Source organism: Hippocampus guttulatus, chromosome 23 (genome assembly GCF_054856545.1).
Source record: "Hippocampus guttulatus isolate MCC_2025c chromosome 23, RoL_Hgut_1.0, whole genome shotgun sequence".
NCBI lineage: Eukaryota > Metazoa > Chordata > Actinopteri > Syngnathiformes > Syngnathidae > Hippocampus > Hippocampus guttulatus.
The window spans coordinates 5,210,896-5,224,740 of NC_141283.1; the positions used below are offsets into that span (position 1 = coordinate 5,210,896).

Sequence of the window (13,845 nt, forward strand, 5' to 3'; positions counted from 1 at the left end):
TTCTTCCCGATTTTCTTTTGAAAGCTTCATACGGCCTTTCAAGAACTTCACGGTTTTCAACGCCTGAACATTATCGGCCTGAGGTACGGTACTGAGCAACATCGATCGTATTTCATGACATTGAAATATCACTGGTGTGACACATTGAAACGCAACACAGTATCGGTGGACTAGTATCAAGTCTTTTGTATTAATTTTTGCCGAGTGAAAAAGAAGCCGTAGTCTGAAAACAATGGAAGTGACGTTGGGGTTTTTGAGCATTTCTCCATCTTCAAGGCTGTCCAACTGTTCCGTGGACTTTGAGGTGGATCTCAGCGTCAAATGTGACATGGCGAAACTCCAAGGCGTCGTGTCGACTTTGGAAGGCAACCTTGGGGCCGTTTTCAGGATCAAATCTGTAGGCAAGTCAAAGTCAAGCAGACTGTGCCTTCTGGGTGCGGGGTATCCGCTCTTTGGGGGCGCAGCGGCCTTTCTTGGTCTTAATCGTGTCACCGAGGTTTGAAGTGCGCCGGAAGGCTTTGCTTTGAGGAGATGCCCGTCACTCCAGTCGGGTTGAGCCGAGATTTTCGGGACTTTCGTTCTCTCGTAGGGATGGTGACCATCGAGCCGACAGAACCTTTCCTACCCAACCTGTCCGAGTCGACACTGAAATGCACTTTTGAGGAGGCGTCGAACAGCTCGGGCTGGAAAATCAAGCGGAATGAGCCCTTTGAGCTTCACAACGGCAGCGTGGTCAAACTGCATTCAAACTGCGCCACAGAAGAACAGAAGTCTTGCACTGCCGTCACACTTCAAAACGTAACAAGTCTCTGGGCAGGTGAGTACGGAGATTTCTTAAAGCGGTGGTGGGCAAACTACGGCCGGCGGGCCGAATCCGGCCCGTTGGTCTTTTTAATCCGGCCCACCGAAGGTTGGTCCACAATTAAGGTTCGATGTGAATGATTGCATTCATTTCAATTGGACTTGTAATGACAGGCATTTCACCGCCAGGTGGCGCATTGACTTGAAGTTGCAGAACACGGGGGGGGGGGGGGCGGGGCAATCTTTTCGACCACCTAGTACCTCTGTATCGCTCTACTTCTACTGGTCTGATCACAACACATCTGCAGCGATGCACAGGCTAAAATAGGTCATCAACAACACTTTTGTCATTTAAAAAAAGTATATTAATATCGTACTTTCATGCTTTTGAATTTGCGTTTGATATGGACTGTCAACAAATGCAGTTTTTTTTTTTAATGTACCATAGCTCGTGCTGACCTGGCCCTTCTGTCAAATTTTAAAAGTCAAAGCGGCCCCCGAGCCAAAAAGTTTGCCCACCCCTGTCTTAAAGTCATCCCCTGTCATCATTTACATTTATTGGCTCGTGAACATCATTCCACCTCATCATGTTCTGCTACGTACATCATACACTGTTGAAGGAAAACTTTTTTTGTTGATCAAATAGTCTCCAGTATGACAAGTGAGCATTTGTGTCTGCTCATCACCGCAGGCGTGTATGAATGTGAATTCACCAGCGGGACATTCAGTCATACGGCAACCACAGTACTAAGAGTGGCACCTCTGCCTGAAGAGATCTACATGACAGCCAAACCCGTGACTGTGGACTGCTCGAAAAGACCAAGCACTGAAAATGTGACGGTGGATCTAACGGCCACCGTCCGCAAGGACAATGAGGCCTATCAAGTCTGCTGGAGCTACAGAGGTGGAAATGAAATGCAATGTAAGATCGACATCAAACATCTGGACAGCTTATTTATTTCAGTCCTTTTGGGGGTCATGAGAAGCAGGCTGTACTGAACCGAATCCATGAACAAAAACACTTACAGGAAACTGGAAAAAGTACATCGAAAAAAAGTCCTGAAAACCGCAATAAACCAAAGCAACAAGAAACTAAAAGCCATGACGGTCCTTCTCACAGAAAAGCGAATGACGCCATGACCAACAGGTGCGAGGCTCGAGGAGGAGCCCTCCAATGCCAACTGCTGGTCACAAACTGAGCAGATTTTAGCTGTAACCCAAAAATATCACAAATGATCACAATATCTATGACTTCTGGACTCAAGACAGACTGTCTTGTCGTTGCAAATTTCAGGCTCTGAACCGCACACCTTTTCCATGGTCCTGAAACTGACGTGTGTTTGTTTACAGCCACTGCAGATTCTTTGGGCTACCGTTTCAAAGTTGCAATCAGCTGCCAGGAAGAGAGGGACGCCCATTACGTGACTGTCACATTTAAAAACGTCAAGGATCAACGCAAAAGCGCAAGACTGGACATTCCAGTCATTTACGGTACACAACATTTAGCTTTACAGTGTTTCTTTCCGCAGGACAGATCTTTTTTTTTTTTTTCTTTTTCCGAATTGTCACAATATCCGAACATTACTTCGCCATCAATAATGATTCTTATCTTTCCCCGCAGCCGGTCACACATTTTGCGAAGAAGAGGGTGATTTGTGGCCAAAGACCCCAGATGGAGAAACGGTGATTAAGCGCACATGTCCGGAAGGCAGAGTTGGCTACGAGTCACGCACGTGTCAAGGAAAAGATTGGCAGCCAGTGTTCTCCAAATGTGTCAGCCACCATTTGTTCAACCTTACGAAAGCGGCCGAGGTAACGCACGTGTCGCACTTTCACAGGAAGTACTCGCATCCAGATGCCCAATACACCGTGCAACCACTTGAGCCAATAAAATTCAGTCAATTCCATTTCTAGTGAGCTGGAGCTGTAGTCACAGTCCACAAATGATGACTGAGGTTTTTAAAATCCCCTCATTTTTCCTCCCCGACGCTGCGGCTGCTCAGTTCGAGAGCGTGCTCTGGCACTCCTATTTTGTGGCGCTCTGAATAACCGGAACAGTACATTCCAGCGACACTCCCGAGTTTCCAAATGGTTAGCGTAGCACGGACCGCTCTCGGAGTCTATTTCGGAAAAATTGCGCAGCTGAACAACTGTTCTAGACACGCGAGCCAAGCGCATCATCGGGTATCCAGAATTCAACGATCAGGCGACGAAGCAGAATAAGACAATCGATTTACACACAAGTTCACAGGAACATGACAAACATCTCCGATAGCTGAATGACATTTTTCTTTTTTTTTTTTGCACGTTTCTAGAGGTTCGTGGAAGGACAGGGGGCAACTGCGGAGGTGTCGATTGCTATTTTTGCCGGACTTCGGAACAGTTCCGTGTCAAATTCAAATGGCAACATCGCTGACCTGACGGCGTCCGTCCGCATTCTTGAGTTGATGGCCGACGCATCAGAGCGCATTCCCCTGAAGAACGGTGTCTTGCATGTTCGTTTTTGTTCCCTCACCGACAGACAAAAGCCGACGTCTCGAAACGGTTTCAAAGCCAACCACGTTTTGTTTTGCATTTCAGGACTTTACACAGGCAGCAAGTAATCTGTTGGCCCCAACCTGGGAGGGAGTCAACGACTCCGTCATTCACAACCTGTCCTCAAGTTACCTCGGGGCCGTGGAACGTTTAGTGAGGAACATCCAAATCGACAGAGATCAAACCAATTTGACCACTCGCAATTTCGCCCTCAACTTCTGCCCGGCCCGTAACTGCAACGTGACTTTGTTGGGCAGCGTGGTCGTCGTGACAAGAAACGGCTCCTCGGGATTCGTGAAACTACTCGGTGTGAGGAATCTGACGGATAAATTACAAAACGACTTCCGCCACACAGAGCCGGCGCCGCTCATAGTAGCCGCGACGCTGGAAGACGAGGATGAGCCGTCGCCAACGATCAGTTTGGACTTCTTCGGGGAGCGAGCCGAGCCCAGAAACACTTTCTGCGTGTACTGGAAGGCCACGGGGAGATGGTCGGAAGAAGGCTGCACGGTGGTGACCGGCGCCGGAAATCGCACCCTCTGCGTGTGCAACCACTTGTCCGCGTTCTCCGCCCTGTGGGGCTTTGGCGACGACGCTCCGCGAAGCCTCGTTGTCCTCACCGCAGTCGGTCTGATCGTGTCCATTTTCTCCTTGGCTCTCTTTCTTCTCAGTCAGTTTCTGGTGTGGTCAGCGGTGGTCAAAACGGACCTTTCGCATTTCTATCACACCGTCATGGTGAATATGGCCCTTTTTCTCTTGCTGGCCCACTGCGCCTTCTTGGTTTCCTCCTTCGCGGATCTTTCCGAGCGTCCCGCCTGGTGCGAAGTCGTGGCCGTCTGCAAGCATCTCTTTTTCTTGGCGGCATTCTGCTGGATGCTGTGCATGAGCGTGACGCTGGTCCACCATTTGGTCTTTGTGTTCAAGCCGCTGAGCAAACGGGTTTTCATGTTTCTCTCCAGCATGGTGGGCTACGTCTGCCCGATGCTCATCGTGGGCTCCACTTACATATACTGTCAAAACAGCGACACGCCTTACCACGACGACAGTTGTTGGCTCGTTCCCGGGAAAGCCTTCCAGAGCTCCTTGTCCTCTTTTCTCCTCCCGGTGGGAACCGTTATCGTGACAAATCTTTGTTGCGTGGCGGTGGTTATCGCCACGCTGATGAAGGCGCCGGTCCTCGATGGCGTGGAGACGGACCGCCGGGAAACGGCCAAACGCATCGTCAAAGCCGTGGTCTTTTTGACGCCAGTCTTGGGACTAACGTGGATTGTCGGATACTTTTTGTACATCACGGACCGCAAAGATCCCTTTTATACTGTCGTGAACTACAGTTTTTGCATCCTCAATTCGTTTCAGGTACTTTCAACACACACACACACACACACACACACGATGTCCAATCCTCAGGTGGACACAAAATGTGAAGATAGGCCAACCGCTGGCTGTTCTCATTTTCGATTTCATAAAGACTAAATTGTCTCCCTATGGGTGACAAAAGAGGAGTAACGGTACTTGGGATCTCAAATGGGCCCAAATTGCTCTCTCTGGGATCACTTTCTATTAGATTAGCCTCAAAGGGGAAGCGCGACATCGACATCTCATAAGCCGTTCTCCATATTTTCCAAAAACCCCAAGAAACCGCTTCGACGGAACTCAAAGCAACATGAAAAGAAACGCTAATCATCTCTGTGCCATTCCAGTGATTTCACGTTTATTTTGCGCTCGTCTTGCAGGGACTTTCGATTTTGCTGTCGGGCTGTTTGGCAGAGCAGAAGGTTGGTGTCTTTCATTAAAACGGCAAGTCAAACTGTAGAATGTGTACAGCGAGTCGAGTTATGTGTTTATGTGTGTTACTAATCGCAGGTTCGAGATGAACTACTGAGGCTCATAAAGGTACACTTGCAAATCGGATTTATTCACAACTGTGCCAAATGATGCAATGGGATCGAATGTAAACGATTGATCTTTTCTGTTTACTTTCTCAGGGGGATTCGACAAAACAAAATGAGAAACAGAAAACATCAACCACATGCACGAAAGGCAAATGAATGTTGACACCACTTTCTGCTCCTTATTCTTCAACATGTCGTGAATTTTAAAAAAAATGCATGTCTCAGGGAAGGCGCTGTGATTTTCTTTAACTGACTCTGACTCTCATTCCTTTCATTGGCAAACGGGGGCACTGCGATTTCAGGCTACGTGCTGAATGTGCCACAGGTTTCTGATAAACTAATAATAATTTCTGTATGTCGCTCCGACGTACAGAAATGGAACGTCATGTATCCTGGTGCGAGTATAGTGTCGTTTTCCTTCATTATCTCTGCATCACACCAAGGCTGCCCAACCTTTCTTAACCGAAGATCTGCTTTTCAAGCAAACAACCTCCCGCGATCAACACGTTACTGCAAGTGCGCGCATACGCACGCACTCACGCATGCCACGATGAGCAACAGCCATAACAGATTCTAAAATGAACAAGACTGAAAAGTAGAGACAATGGTTTGTGAGTTTGCGAAAAGTAAAATCACTGCCTACCTGAGTTGGAGTCCTGACCCGGCGGCATGGGACGCCCTCCTGCGGCGTCTTCGGTGCAACAACGTCACTAACGTCGCTCACGCGTATCGTTTGAACATTTTTCTTCTGGCACTTCAGATTCCCATTGCCAGTGCCATCGGTCGATTGCAGGTTAAACCAACTTTGCATGAGGACAAACAAACAAAACAAATAAACAAGCAAAAGTGAGACGTCGACGCTTGATGCATGTGCAGACTGCCGATTGATTACAACTTCCGGTGATGCGGGTCACCTGCTTTTTTTCATTTTAATTTTATTTTTAGAAACTTTTTTTTTTTGTAAAAGTGGGACTGATAGGATGCTCAGGGTGCAGTGTGCACTAGCACAAAAATGTAGAATATTAATAACACGCACACTGATACAAAAATCTTTTTTTTTTTTCCCATGACCCTCCAAATCCCTCGCGATCGACTTGGGACCACTCTCCATAAGATAAGATATCCTTTATTTGTCCCGCACTGGGGAAATTTACAGCCTCCAGCAGCAAGAATGTGGGTAGAAAGAAGAAAGAAGAAAAAACAAACAAACACCGTTCAATTAAGTGCAATATAAATACAAAATGGATCAATCGCAGTGCTATTTACAATTGTTTTTCACATCATTTAATTATTATTATTATTGTTGTTATTTTTATTCAGCAGTCGGTAGGAACGAGCGTCTGTATCTCTCCTTCTTGCAGCGCGGGTGTAACAGTCTCTGAGCTACCAAGTGCTGTCAGGGCGGGCTGGAGAGGGTGGAAGGGACTGTCCATCATAGCTTTTAGCTTAGTTAGCATCCTTCTGTTGCCCACCTCCTCCAGAGTGTCAAGGGAGCAGCCCAGGACAGAACTGGCCTTCCTGACCAGTCGCTCCAGTCTCTTTCTGTCCCGGCCTGAGATGCTGCCTGACCAGCAGACAACGCCATAATGGATGGCCGAGGCCACCACCGAGTTATAGAAAGTCTTAAGGAGCGACCCCTGAACCCCAAAAGACCTCAGTTTCCTCTGTCCTTTCCTAATCAGGGTGTCCGTGTTTGTAGACCAGTCCAGTTTGTTGTTCAGAAGAACACCTAGGTACTTGTAGGAGGTCACCCTCTCTATGTCCATACCCTGGATGTTCATCGGTGCTGGTGAGGACTGTTTCCTGCAGAAATCCACAACCAACTCCTTAGTTTTCCTAGGGTTGATCTGGAGGAGATTCTGCTGGCACCAGTCCACAAAGTCCTTCGTCAGTCCCCTGTACTCCCGATCGTCCCCTTCTGTAATGAGGCCAACAATCGCAGAGTCATCGGGGAACTTCTGAAGGTGGCAGTTTGGAGTGGCGTGTCTGAAGTCCGAGGTGTAGAGATAATGGTGCTGAACGAAATTATTTTTATGATCCTGTCCACATGTTTCCCTCACAGATCAATAACATGTCTTTATTTCAAGAGGGGAGAGCATCAAAACCAAAAGCCCTGCACTCACAAAGTTCTTTGGAAAGAACCGACTTTTTATTCATTTAGTTCAGACATATGAAGCTAACTTTCAAACTTCAGTTATAGTCCGATGAAAGCCGCCCTCGATCAACGAAGGGCTTGATGTCTACCAACCGGTTGACGGATTCGCCAGGCAAGATTATTGAACACAGGCCTGCAAATGAAGCCAAATGAATGTCAAATTCAGTTCTCATCTGATGGGCCCGTATTGTGCTTTGACACTTAAGAGTTGTAGTGTTCTTGTGATACCACTAGAGGACGCGCGAGAGTCTTAACGTTTGCAAAACTGGAAGATGTTATAATATCGGGCTATGATGATGTTATTGTCGATTTGTCTCTGTGTAGTTTAACAATAATTGGTGATAAGACGCAAATGTAATCGATTGCTTATGCATCTTCGTTTTTTTTTTTTTGTTGAACTGAACTTAAATGCGTTCAATGTGAACGTCACAGTAAATGCTCTGGGAAATATGTTAGCATTGACGTGTTGGAAGTGTTTTTTCGTAAAAAAAATGGCAGCAAAGTTGGTTAGATATCGAAGCTTTATATGAGGCTATCTATACTTAGAAATACATGTTAAGGGATGAGTCACAAGACGAGGTGGCCGAGTGGTTAAGGCGATGGACTGCTAATCCATTGTGCTCTGCACGCGTGGGTTCGAATCCCATCCTCGTCGGATAATTTTTTTAAGAGTCAGAAACGCTTGTCCTCTTGTAATTTTTATCACCATTTATAATCCATTTTGCATGGATTATAAATGTTTAGGAAACACTCGTGTTCTGTATACAGCCACTGACAGCTAATATATTTAACACTGCTACTGTGATAATAATAATAATAATAGATTTTATTTATAAGCGCCTTTCAAGACACCCAAGGACACTTTACAATAACAAAAAACACAAAACAATAAATATTGAGATGGTACAAAATGTTTGCTAAGTAACTAGCAAACTAGCAAGAAACAGTAATTCCTCTGGGGCACTTCTGTTACATAAATTAAATTAATTAATTAGCTTTTACATCTTGCAAAAAAAAAATAAAAAATGTGTGTACAGGATGCTCTAATACAATGACATAAATCCCAAAACACATACAAGGAATTAGTTATAATTGTGATTTAATATTGATTGTGATACAGTTTACATAAATTACAACAGGTAGTTTGCAATGATTTTCATTTGTGAGCACGAACCACGTGATGTCTACCTTTACTGATGAACAAGTGTCTTGATGAAAATACAAAAACAACCATCGATCGGTTCCAAAGCGAAGAAAATTGTTTCTCGCATTGCATTCATGTTTTGTAGAATTTTGCCAGCATTCCCATTTTTTCACTGTGACCGTCGCCATCGAGCCTGGAGACAAAAATGTTGTGAGTAGCATACAACACAATTATAGCATACAACAATGTACACAATTTGACTGGCTGTGCTTCAGCTCACTTCGATTGAAATCCAACTGGGGAGTCTGTGAGGATATGATAATTGTCGGTCAAATTGTCTACTTGCATTTGCACTCAAGTCTCAGGGGAACGCCACCAAATAGCATACAGTGCACGTAGTGTTAACTATTAACGCTGCTTCCTCAGCAAGAAAAGAGTAAAAACATAAGTCAGCAGTTTATGCAAGGCAATTGTTACGTATGAAGAATATTACAAAAAAAATAAGGTGGACAATATTTTTGGAGTCACACTGAATTTGATACCGTTGGTTTTAAGTTGTACCCTAAAATATCCAGAAAATGAAGAAATAAGGAACTATGATTATGAGGGGCAAAATCCCAAGAATAAGCCATCTTGTTTTTTGGTTTTTATTCTTGATTAGTAAACCGACAGATCCATGGTAGGTCCAAAAAAAAAAAAAAAAACGCCTACGCTTGTGAACTAACATTATTGGAAACCGCTTCACCTACAATACACTAAATTAGGTCATCAGTCTGATTTATTTTGTTTATCCATTATGGATTTACATTCATGTAAAATGATATGACTTTTAGTCATAAATTTCTTGGAGTGAATTTGAAGAAGAATAAACCCAGCTACCTCAGGCTGAATGACAAAGTCTGAGCCGAGTACACTTAAAGGTTTACATAACGGGGCACAGTTTCAATCAAATGCCACAAATACTCGGTCTTTACTATGAGCTCTAAAAAGAACCATAACTGGCAATGGCAATAACGATGGCGGTTACATCGGAATACACAAAACATTCCAGCATACATGTAAGAGGATAACTTGTGTGGATACTGGATGCTACTGCATCATGAGAGGAATGACTCAAATGAATTTAGGAAATGGCGCAGCCCGTGTCCTTCTGGGGCTTTAAATCAGGTTCCTTCATTGGTTTCACATCTTCCTCTTTAAGCTTTGCCTGGAGGGGGAAAAAAGGCACAATAAACATGATTACTAGGAATAATTTGAATTGCGGCACCAAACCCGGGGGAAAACAAACAAACAAAAAAAAATCATTGAAGGCGAGTTTTATGACCTTGTCATTTTTGGCTCCCTTGGTCAGGTCAAAGGTGGCATAAACTTCGGGAGTACACTGCTCACTGGGGGGCGGCAGTTCAAAGGGGACTGGCTCGACCAGGCCATAGTTTGCCTTCAACTCTAGCTGGGGAGGTTCAGCCGGGACCTTGTGGAAGTATCTGGGAGAAAATAATGCGCACCAAATAAATGCTTACGGTGAATTGTGTCAATGGTGATATGATTTCACAAGAACCAAACCTTTTTTTTTTTTGGCAGTTGCTACGTCGCACGTCACAGCTTATGTGCGCGTGGTGTGTATGTGTGCGTTACTCACATGAAGCCATTCTCTCTCTGGCACTTTTCCAGTGTGTTCTTAATGAAGCCACCCAGTTTGAGGAAGAAAAGCTGCTCAGATGGTTTGGCCGTGGTGCCCGGACCTTTGGTGTGACGATAGTCTTTACACAGTTCTTCAGCCCGGGAATACGCTACCAAAAAAAAGAAAAGTCCTTTATTTCAATGAGGAAGGCAGCCAGTCAAGTGAGCAAAAGTGAGAATTTGGGCCTGTACAGACCAATCTGAGAACAACCAGGCCTGTGTGGTGATGCACTGTACTCAAGGTTCAACAGCAAATATCGTTTTGCAGCCACGTTTCCATTTTCAACTTGTACGGTGCGTCATTACTTGGCTTTTTCATTTTTTTGAGGCTCAACGGGGGTGACTTGAGACTGCGCGAGTTGCACAACCTGCTTGACTTGACGTCAAAGAGCGAGCTACCGTTCCAAAAATTCCAAACTTATTTTTGCCGAGACGTACAGTAATTCAAAGCGAGGCAAATACCCTTTTCTGCTTCTTGGAGAGATCGGATCGCCTCGCCACACTTATCATTCGCCAGCAGTGTCTGTCCGTGATAGCAATACGCCTGCAAACGCAAAAGTGTTGCCCACCACACTGCTGAGAATATGACATCGCATAGTACATCGAACCCTCAGGCGAGCAAACAAACTTACATAAGCCATGTAGAAGAAGAACTTCAGCTGGAGATACTTCCTCCACTTGCCGCTGTACTCGGGCTCCAAAGTGTTCAGAGTGTGGTCTGGAGACAAAATCGGCAGGTTTTCATCATAACGAACCGTCGCTTCGGTGCGGTCGAACCTCTTTGCGACGTACCCGTTTGCGACGTTCACATTTCTCCCGATTTCACGTTGTTCATTTTGAAAAGGCCTTCGTTAGGACGGACCGCAGGAAGCTAACTGCCCCGCGACAAGATTCGTTACGTCCCCGAAAGTACGTCGTCACGAGGTTCGACTGCACTGCCGCGACGACGGCCGCGAGTCACATCGGAATGGACACGGCGGACTTAAAACAACTTGACAAATGACGATAACGAAACGAATCCGGTCCCGAAACGCTCACCGGCTTTCTGATAAAAGTTTGCCGTCTCCGATGCCAACGCGGCGACAATTGAGGCGTTGTGCTTCAGTTCAATGGCTCTGGCGATGGTCACTGCGGAGGAACAACAATGTTTGCATAATCAAATATGCTCGTCTAGACTGCGAGCAAATTCTCTTTGAGTTTGTTGCCTCAGGAGCTTCTGAGGAGAAGATAACAATCCAATTTGAGGCAAGCGCCTGTTTTCCAGTAACGGCAGAACAAACCTTCTTGAGCTTCTGCCTGAGACTGGATCATGTAGGCGTCAATCACTCTGGGATCCAGGTCCCTCCCTTTTTCTGCAGGGGTAATGAGACGAGGGATGTGGGCCTCCTATCAGAAAATCACAACCATTTCCTCCATTTTGTTTTCATATTAAGTCATCATGGCAGCACGCGAAAGACATTTTGTGACGACGTCTCCGTTACCCGAAGATTTTTGAAGATTCCGGCAGCCACTTTCAGGCTGCGGTGAACAACTTTTGCTTCGTCCTCTGACACGCTGTCAAAAATGAAAAATGTTTAAAAAAAATTTTTAAAAAAACAGTTTAAAGCAGGTCACCTTTAGTAATGTTTCAAGACAATGACACAAACACGTACTTTTCTTTTCCGGCAAGTCTGGAGGCGAACTTGGTGTACCAGAGCGCGACGTTGAAGGCCATGGAGACCAGCTCGAAAACCGCATCCTGTTGGGCACTTGGACCGCAGCGCGGAACAAGGGCAACGTTAAAACAAAGTCATCAACTGAGGTACGGCATGTTGCTAGAGTGGGAGTGGAAAGGCTTCCGACAATTGACGCGTACCTCGGTGTGTTCCCTTGTAAAGTATCAGTCCATTTGAAGTTCTGAATGTATCTCATCTTGTTGTCCTGTGTAGTTCCATCCAAGGAGACAATGAAGCCTGTCGGATCAGGAAGCGCACTTCAACAAGGTTTGGTTTGTCCCCAAATGATTCATTTAGCAAGACGCCCGACTTCTGTGTGCTTGACGATACTACAAATTGTCAAGTGAACAAAGTGGTCTATTCGTCCGGCGACTAATCGGGCCACATTATCTGTCGCAGCGAATGTCGCAATTTTAGGAACAAAAATGCATTGTAGTTCAGATGATCTGATTAACAGTGGCACACACTATATTTGACAAATTCTTTTGGGGGATTTTGTGTGACTGTGACAACTAACATTGCAGGAGGGAGAAGTATGCATCTGTGGCACTTTTCATCATCTCCGCGTTGCAGGTGACATCCGTGAACATTTCCAGCAGCCTTGCTCTGGTTGTCCTTAGGTCACTGCATTTGTGAACAACACGTCAATCGTTAGATGGCGTTTCTTGATCAAACAGGAAACCATGTCATGCAGAGCATTGGGCTGGCTGAAAGATCTTAATCGGGAGACCGCACAGTTTAAGATCAACATAGCAACCAATGTTTTATCACCATTAGAAATACCCACGTCCAGATTTGATGACACTATCATTATTATATCAACACATCAGACATACTTGCAGATTTTATTGGCAGCGGGGCTCCCTGCTACACCATAAAAATTAAAGGAGACGGGCGCTGTCGCCTTCAGAGGGTTTCGGTGAAACCAGTGTGCCATCTCCTGGGTGAGGGCACGCCAATAATGGCTGCAACAGTAAACATGAAAAATGTTAATACTTGAGTCATGCATTGACATTCGATTGAGAAATGTTTGACGTGGATAAGTTTCGACGACTTAATTCCAGGGAAGATAGCTTGCGCTAGCTAATAGCTAACAGTTAACTCGCCGTTCCTCTACTAAAACGACACAAAAACAACACAACACACACACACACACGAATCCCTTTTCTACTACAAAATTTTCACTGGGCCTCAATTAATTATTTGCACATTGTATCGTTGTCTCAAAAAGAAACGATTACGTTAGGATTACACAAATTACAGAGATTGGAGAACAGCTATCGGCTAACATTAACGCTGGTTTTATCCAAAACGATAATAATACATCGACCTATTCTTCACATCACCAACATGTAATACAACGTGTAAAATATTGGGTTAAATACTTACCAATCTTCGTGACGTTTGTTTTTGGTAAAGTGGCGGAAAGTGACAAGTTACTTCCGGAAATAAACTGGGACTGAAGTAGTCATGGTACCTCCGCTTGCGACTCGATAGCCGACCAATAGCGAAGCAGTGGGCCGGACCTTGCTTCGGTGACGTCACAAATGACGTTGCAACCACTTCCTACTTCACTGAGCAATCAACTGTATACTTCTTATCAGAAGCTAAATGTGTCAATGCTAATCTGAATGCAACTCAATTAGTCATTTTGGGCATTGAGGAGTGTTACAATGTCACAGGGGCCATGGCTTGTGGGTCTGGATCTTTGCCCAGCATGGCTACAAAGTTTTGGCCGGAGAAATTCGGTGTGCCGCACTGTCCGCAGCGTGGCAAAACTCAGAATAGCGAGCTTGACTTGGTGTTTGACAGTTGGTCTGTGGGCAGGCTTTGAGGAGAACCATCTCTTTGTGAAGAGGAACAAGCAACAGAAAGCCAATTCCCTGTGAATTGTCCCCTTTTCACACTTTTTAAAAATCTAAT

The 13,845-nt window shown here is 45.3% G+C and overlaps 2 protein-coding genes and 1 non-coding gene across 4 annotated transcripts; 2 read left to right on the plus strand and 1 right to left on the minus strand.

Moving 5' to 3' along the window:
- The first annotated feature begins 376 nt into the window (after nucleotides 1-376).
- LOC147185854 (adhesion G protein-coupled receptor F3-like) lies at nucleotides 377-5,457 on the plus strand. The gene is made up of 9 exons (XM_086104271.1): nucleotides 377-817; nucleotides 1,493-1,723; nucleotides 2,152-2,292; nucleotides 2,423-2,613; nucleotides 3,117-3,296; nucleotides 3,382-4,692; nucleotides 5,070-5,111; nucleotides 5,200-5,229; nucleotides 5,322-5,457. The coding sequence occupies exons 1-9, from the start codon at nucleotides 532-534 to the stop codon at nucleotides 5,382-5,384; spliced, it is 2,475 nt and encodes an 824-aa protein (XP_085960397.1). The 5' UTR covers nucleotides 377-531; the 3' UTR covers nucleotides 5,385-5,457.
- Nucleotides 5,458-7,956: 2,499 nt separating this feature from the next.
- On the plus strand, nucleotides 7,957-8,038 carry trnas-gcu (transfer RNA serine (anticodon GCU)). Its single transcript has one exon. It is a non-coding gene; the product is annotated as a tRNA-Ser (tRNA).
- A 427-nt stretch (nucleotides 8,039-8,465) lies between these two features.
- LOC147185856 (BRO1 domain-containing protein BROX-like) lies at nucleotides 8,466-13,793 on the minus strand. Of its 2 annotated transcripts, XR_015099432.1 has the most exons (14): nucleotides 13,312-13,793; nucleotides 12,759-12,887; nucleotides 12,440-12,546; nucleotides 12,063-12,159; nucleotides 11,860-11,955; nucleotides 11,689-11,761; nucleotides 11,488-11,593; nucleotides 11,246-11,335; nucleotides 10,840-10,925; nucleotides 10,670-10,751; nucleotides 10,167-10,317; nucleotides 9,852-10,011; nucleotides 9,584-9,734; nucleotides 8,466-8,720 (listed from the first exon to the last, which is right to left on the minus strand). XR_015099432.1 is itself a non-coding variant. In XM_086104045.1 (13 exons), the coding sequence occupies exons 2-13, from the start codon at nucleotides 12,857-12,859 to the stop codon at nucleotides 9,651-9,653; spliced, it is 1,233 nt and encodes a 410-aa protein (XP_085960171.1). In that variant the 5' UTR covers nucleotides 12,860-12,887; nucleotides 13,312-13,793; the 3' UTR covers nucleotides 8,466-9,650. The 2 variants fall into 2 exon arrangements, 1 of the variants encoding a protein (XP_085960171.1); XM_086104045.1 differs by having other exon boundaries at nucleotides 8,466-9,734.
- Nucleotides 13,794-13,845: the final 52 nt, after the last annotated feature.

Coding starts and splice junctions, on each gene's coding strand:
- LOC147185856 (XM_086104045.1), bottom strand. CDS start 12,859: ATGGCACACTGGTTTCACCGAAACCCTCTGAAGGCGACAGCGCCCGTC. Junction 12,547..12,758: donor GCTGCCAATAAAATCTGCAA/GTATGTCTGATG, acceptor TCACAAATGCAG/TGACCTAAGGACAACCAGAG. Junction 9,735..9,851: donor AGGGAGCCAAAAATGACAAG/GTCATAAAACTC, acceptor TTCCCCCTCCAG/GCAAAGCTTAAAGAGGAAGA.
- LOC147185854 (XM_086104271.1), top strand. CDS start 532: ATGCCCGTCACTCCAGTCGGGTTGAGCCGAGATTTTCGGGACTTTCGT. Junction 818..1,492: donor CGTAACAAGTCTCTGGGCAG/GTGAGTACGGAG, acceptor TCATCACCGCAG/GCGTGTATGAATGTGAATTC. Junction 2,293..2,422: donor GGACATTCCAGTCATTTACG/GTACACAACATT, acceptor CTTTCCCCGCAG/CCGGTCACACATTTTGCGAA.